Below are 6,977 nucleotides of genomic sequence, written 5' to 3' on the forward strand. Positions count from 1 at the left end.
CACCACACATCCCTAAACTTGTAAAATGGCGCATAGCGGGTACATTTCTAGACCATACCGACAATTAAGGTGCACCACTTAACAAATTTAGGAGCCTAGAAATATATTTTCAAAGATTATGGACCAAAATGACACCTCTCAACAACTTCAAAAGTTGCTCATGCACTTAACTCTATTTTATTCTAGATTTTTATACGTACGCATTTATCGTACCTTAAATGTCTTATACATATTTTAGTTTTGCTTAAGCAGTTATTTAAAATATAAAAATGAATAGAGGAGAAAACAAAGAGAATCTCTATATAAATAAAGAGAATAGATGAGCATAGAGAATGCTTGCTGAAGAGGATCTTTTTCTATATAGAGTATTGAATGCACCTATAATAGCCACGTAAGTTTATGGTTGCTACCAGGTCAAGTGTCTAGGCTCTAAGGTGTATCTTCCTTTGTTATGTTTGGCTATGGTTGTACTTGTAAAAGTATGAATCAACGTTCGTCTAACTTAACATACTGTGTAACTTAGTCCACGAGCTCAGAAGACCAGAAAAAGTCCACGAGCTCAGAAGACCAGAAAAATGAGTCTTGAGCTTTGCTGATCCGTGAAAAAAAAAACGTCCAAAACAAATTGATGGCTCGCATGCCATGCTAGAGCCTCCCTATGCGTATCATGCGTCTACAGTCTTCGAACTTGACATGTTATGTTAATTGAACCTTTGAACTTGATATATTATGTTACTTGGATCCCCGAATTTGATATGTTTTATCACTTAGGTATCAAACATTCATCTGTGTGATACCGTGTGGCATGCCACCGACATCCGGTTTTTTGAAGTTCATGACCTGTTTTATTTTACACAGGGCAGTCAAGTTCATGACCTGTTTTTCTGGATTTCTGAGTTCGAGAACAAAAGCGACATGACGTATACATTTTAGCCCTCATAAAAGAACGGTAAAGTAATACTTCAACCAAATTCAAGTCCTCGGCCGAAACAACCAATATGTGCAGAGCACAAATAACTTGCAATCAATTATTTACATTATTTCAGTTCGAAAATCAAACAAGGTGCCACAATTTACATTTCCAGACGCGTTTTAGCATCCATCCATCGAGCCTGACTAAATCCTGGTGAAAGAGCATCCATATTCGCCCAGCTCACCAGAATTCTTCACATCCTGAACTGCCTACTGACCAACAACTATAAATTGCTGTACAACACCATATCTCCCATCCCACCCAGTGGAACAAGGATTTACACTTTCACCGTCTGTATTCACAAAAGCCAAACCATTCACATTCATGCTCACATCAGACTATCAGAGCTTTGTACCAGGGGCCGTGGACCTTCTCTGATACCGTTGCCACCTTGATCAGCACCTCAGCAGCCTTCAACACCCTGTCGACAACATTGGTGGCGCCGATGCGGCGCAATGCAGCGTCCGCCAGCTTCTGGCCCTTGGGACCACTGCCACCTAAGATGATGCCACGGAAGGCGCAGTAGACCGCACGGGATACCTTCTTGAAGACCACGTCACCGGGCTGGAGGCTCTTGAGGAACACCCGGGTGATCATCTGCATCCTGGCCTGAACCTTCTCCTCTGATGGTGAGCCAACTGAGGCTGATGCATTGACCATCGCCTGCACAATCTCTTCCGTGCCGGAATCGGGTGAGCTGTGCAGTATGTCCGCGAGAGCCTTGACGAGTTCTGAGATGGCATTTTCCAGTTCCAGAGGAGTGGCCCTCGAGTTCTCGCTCATCAGAACTTGGCGCAGGACGAGCATGCTGCACAAATAATACAGTTTGGATGGATCAATATGACACATCAAAGAATCCAACCTTTCTAACAGCCGAGGCCAAAGGATCAAATAATTTACCTTGTGGCGATCACGATCACCTGTTGGAATTGGCTCTGCACAGCCCTCAGCCTCAGCAGATTAATCTGAAAACTTTCAGGAGTTGACTGCAATTGCAAGCCCTCCACACTACTAATGAGTTGCAACAGGCCAATCCTTATTAGCTTGTCAAGCTTCTCACCCTTGCACTCTGGTTGACCAGAGGTGTCTCCTGCAGAAGGAGATGGTTGCCCTACTGGAGCTCCATGACCAGATCGGAGTACCGGAACAAGAGCAGGAGCCTGCCCTGCTGCTGGCATTACTGAAAGACAGTCTGAATGTTCACTCCATTCTTCTTCCGCAATGTTCTTCGATGTCAAAATCCATTGCAGAGTTAGGGGAAGAGAAGCTGGTGCTGTCTCAGGAGGTCCATAGCGATCAGCAAAAGCCTTCTGCAGGTACTCAACCCCAGCCGACTCTTTTATGATCTGTTGCATCATCTGGATACGTGCTTTACTCACTTCTGCTTTCAGTTCCTGTTTTACAAAGGATTGTGTCAGAAACCCCAAGCGAAATCAATTCTAGGAACATTAACTCTGATAAGAAAGTATAGGAATAACTAATGCATTAACATTTAACAAGAAATATACCTTTATTTCTTCCAGGATGAAACGAAGGCCCTTGATAACAGCAATGACAAATGAGTTGATGCCATCGCCGTTAACTTCAGAATTCGTAGACAATTCACTCAATAATTTATCATGGTTTTTCTTCATCTCATCCTCCTTTGCAGCAGCAGAGAGCTTGCGAACCATATCCAGAGAATACTCCAAAATCTGCCCCAAGTATTGTGCATCCTGGGAACCTGACCCAAGTACCTGAGACAGAATTTCAAGGTCAATGTTCTCAAGAATTTTCTCCTTCCATTCTTTTGGAGCCAGGTCATGCAACGAATCCCTCACTTCCTTTACTAGGTTGATCAATTGACTATAATCAGGTCTTTCTCCCCTCATGGAGTTGGTGACCATATCCCAGAAAGCTTTCTCCATGGTTTCTCTCACTTTGTTCTGGAACTCCTCCTCAGCAGTACTAGCACTATCAGACCTGCCAGCAAAAGCACTGGCATCCTCATGAAGCATTTCATTGACCATTTTTTCATTCTCTGTCGGCTGCTTTTCTGGTGATGAACTGACTGATGACGAAGAAGCACTGAACAAAGAACGGACTACAGAGCTTGTCCCAACAACATTTGTCCTGGAACTTTCAGGAACCTCAGAAAGTGGTGCTTTCCCAGACGAATTGATGCTCAAAGGGGTAGACACATTTGCAACAGGTGCTGTCAATGGACTCCCATTCTCCTTTGCTTCAAAGAACTTTGATCTCGTATCGGAAAGAGCAGAGTTCATCCGCTCAAGGCCAGCATCGCCACTCAGGTGTTGAACCTTATCTCGTAAAAGCTTTTGATCATCAATAACCTGTTTCTGAATTGCCTTCATGTCATGTGTAAGATTGTTTTGCGAGTGCCTGTCTGCAGTTAGCTTGCATGTTTGCATCATTGACAACTCAAGCTTGCATGCAGCCCTGACAAGATCTTCCTCCAATAATCTTGCATCTTTTACCTTCCACACCACAAAGCTGTAAAGATACGAACACCACGCCTTGTCAAAATTAGCCAACTGTGCCCTGAACTTCCTCTGGCCAGTAACACCAGATGACTGCCCTGGTCCATCAAGAATTACCTTAATCAACAGCTCGAACTCCTTGATAAAGTTTGCTGCCGACTCGATAAGCTGTTTCTCCCGCTCACCTTGCCCACTTAAAACAGCACTGGGATGAGCCAGTATCATGTAAGCACAGAGCACCACCCTCAGTGAGTATCTGGGCAATTTGATGCTTGCCTCAGAACTTTTAGCTGGTCTTTTTACCACTGCCCGAGTTTTTCCTTCTCTGCTAGGAGGAGCCTTCCTCCTTGGGGGAGAACCAAGGCGTTTCAGAAGATGATCAACATTTTCTACTGATGAAGATGCTACTGAATGAGAAATGACAAGGCGTTTCTCCAATCGGTCGAGTAATGCCTTCGTGCTCCGAAGAACTACAGGAGATTCCATTGACATGGCTAATTTTTCAAAAGGCATATTTTTCACAGACTTCTCATTAATCCCCAAGGCATCATAAGCTTGAGCCAAAGCAAATGTTGTCTTCCTGGACTTCACAAATATTCTCCAGTGTCTGAAGTACAAAAAAATGACAAAAATAGTGATGATAATTCCCCTCATCAGACAAGAACAAGAAAAATATATCAAAATATGCACTTGTTGGAAGCCATATTAGTACCTTGCTAGTTTTCTTGAAAGGGCATATGCATGCTTTAAGTAATCAGCATGGGTTGAACCACGAGGACTTCCTCTTTGTTTCAAATACTCAGCCCTCTGCCTCTTCGCCTGTTCCAGTAAGATAATCTCTGGATGTTAGAAACAGAACACAAGGATAAAAAAATGTTTAACAGAACACTATGAGAGTTGAGAATACATACCCTTTGAAGTTTGTTGTCCAGCTGTTCTTTCAGTTTTCTCCTCTCTGATTCTCTCCGGCTGCATACAGTCATGGCAGCTTTTTGGATGCGTAAAAGCCTAGCTTGAGCCTTGGTCTTTTCAGCTTCCAGCAACCTCAGTCGTTTCTTCTCAGCAGCAGCGCGCTTCAGAGAAATTGCAGAGCGCACCTGCTCCATGTATTTGCTCTCTGATTTTGCCTTCTGCACCAGGGACCTCGCTGTCCTCTCCTTCAGTGCGGCCCGCTTCTGCATATCGGCATGCAGAAGGCGCATGCGGTTCTCCTCTGCCTGTCGGACACGAGACTCAACTCTGGTCTCGAGTTCTTCCCTTTCCTTCTCAAACCTCATTTCCACATCATTCTTAGCAGCTTGTCTGAGTTCATCCAACTTGGCGAGTCGGTTCTGTGCCTTCGCCAAGAGGCTTAGCCTTTTCTGCTCAGCAGCCAGAAGCTTCGCTTCAAGGCGCTGCCCATGGTCTTCTTCTTGAGAGGACCACGACGGGCTCCGTGGCTTCTTCCTTGCTTTGCAGGCCAACCATTCACGGAATTGCTGAAAAACAACATTCGAAAAGTCAACAAGTTATCCTATACTGCAATCAGTCCAATTCGACTCCAATAGTTGTTTCCTATGACACTTTACTCCCAAAATGAATCAAACAAACAGTAAACACGACAACTCTCAAGAACCATTGGACTACGACAAGAACCATCGGACTACGAAAGACTACGAAAGTCCGTGAAGAGACGGGCTTAATTTTTTTAACTTAGGCCCCTAGAGACCCATCAAGAGACTCCTCATTAAACGGTTTAGAGCAAATTTAACAAAACATCGACTAGCAAATCACAATTCACATTAAGCAACAAAAAGCTCCAACCATGTTTTTGGTCACCAAATTTTGCAGAGGTACATGTGTGTCAAGTTACTTCTAAGCCAATCCACGCGGTCGGTGCTTGTGTTGCTCCAACCAATTTTTTTCCGGACAAGTCAACGTGGATGGTAAAACGAAACAACGGAGCAACCTTCAGGTGCTAGTTTTCTACAACTAAATCTTTCAGTAGTATTTTCTAAACCAGAGATCCTTTAACGGTGCTCATCCAATTTTCCCAAACCTTCCACAATCCACACACTCTGCAGTCTGCACCTCCCAATTCCTCGTTCCTACACCCTTACTTGCCAACAAATTCGCACATGAAAAGAGTAAAACAGGTTTTGTCTCGCCAAAAGGAACTCCAATTTGGAATTAATGGCCAATGAAATCGCAGGAGAAATCCAGAAAAAAAAAAAGAACAGCTTCAGAAACGGGCGGAGAACAACTACCCTGGCCTCGCCTCACCGCACCAGTAAAAAGCGATCAAGTAATTATCGTGACCGCTACGAATTATTTCGACTTCACAGTTCACGCCGAAGCAACCCAACTGGCAACTACGAGCAAGCAAGAAGCAACGTAAACCAAACTAGCACGCGGCGGGAAGAAGGAAACAGGACGAAAGGGACACGTACCTGCCTCCGGAGCTCGGCCTCCCTAAGCCTGGCCTCGATCTCCTCCACGCTCGCCGGCGCCCCACCGCCGCGCGCCCCCTCCACCAGCCTCCTCCTAATCCGCCGCGGCGGCGCCCTCGCCGCCGCTGGCCCTTCCTCCGCTGGTATCTCCATGGCCACCGGCTCCCGCGCCCCCGTCATCAAACCCTCCGATCAACCCAACTCGCGGGCGGAGAGACCGAGTCGAGCGGGTTTCCGCAAGCAACCGCGTGTTCCCTCGCCGCCCTTGCCTTTCCTCCGCTGCGGCTGCGGCGCGCTACTTTACTCTCCCTCTTCTACCTCCTTCCCGTTGCCTCGCAAGTACTTTGTTCCGTTAATGGATGATCGCGCGCCGCTCGATTCATATAGGGAGCGAGCTGCCGTGGGAAGCGGTTCGGGAATCTTGAAGGTGATCGGACGGCCGAGCTCAGTCGAAGATGGACGAGGGTGTTTTGGTAATTTGAGTGTTGTCACGGCGTTAGTGCCTTCCAGACGGTTCGGCAGTTGATCCCAGCGGGTGGGCCGGGCACTTTCTTTCCTCTCGGCCTGCGGGTTTGACCAAACTGCCCCTCCAGTGCCTTTCCAAGTCCGCGTCAGTGTGTCCGGTGCTGTCTGCTTCGTGATTTTTGTTTTTTTTTTCCTTCTTAGGAGGAACGTGTGGTTCCTCTCCACACGGAGGCTACTAGGCTAGCAACTAGCATATAGTGCGGCACAAGGAATTCATTTAGGATTACGTTTGTAATTAACTTAATCGATTTTGCTCATATGTATGTGTGCTTCTGCGCCTGTAACTCTGTCTGAATAAAAGGTTTGAAGAACAATGAATTTTAAGAAATGTGCTCAGTGCTACACTCTTTATTATGAGATGTTTTGATATTTTTAGATATATTTCTCTAACTGTATATCGAGATATGATGTATATCTAAGTATATAAAAAATCTGTGTCTAAAAAGATAAAAACTATTTTATAATTTAGAATGGATAGAGGACTAATATAACTTGAAAAAAACAGTGCCAAGCAAACCAAAAGTTGATATACATGCAGGCGACAAGTACTCCCTCAACCTTAAAAAAGAG

The 6,977-nt window shown here is 45.3% G+C and overlaps 1 protein-coding gene across 1 annotated transcript; it reads right to left on the reverse strand.

Annotated features, from left to right (window-relative positions):
• Window positions 1-987: 987 nt before the first annotated feature.
• On the reverse strand, window positions 988-6,391 carry LOC103646427 (uncharacterized). Its single transcript, XM_020548296.3, has 6 exons — window positions 5,883-6,391; window positions 4,365-4,931; window positions 4,166-4,272; window positions 2,482-4,060; window positions 1,874-2,367; window positions 988-1,781 (listed from the first exon to the last, which is right to left on the reverse strand). The coding sequence occupies exons 1-6, from the start codon at window positions 6,060-6,062 to the stop codon at window positions 1,307-1,309; spliced, it is 3,402 nt and encodes a 1,133-aa protein (XP_020403885.1). The 5' UTR covers window positions 6,063-6,391; the 3' UTR covers window positions 988-1,306.
• Window positions 6,392-6,977: the final 586 nt, after the last annotated feature.

The sequence above is a fragment of the Zea mays genome, chromosome 2 (assembly GCF_902167145.1).
Source record: "Zea mays cultivar B73 chromosome 2, Zm-B73-REFERENCE-NAM-5.0, whole genome shotgun sequence".
Lineage (NCBI taxonomy): Eukaryota > Viridiplantae > Streptophyta > Magnoliopsida > Poales > Poaceae > Zea > Zea mays.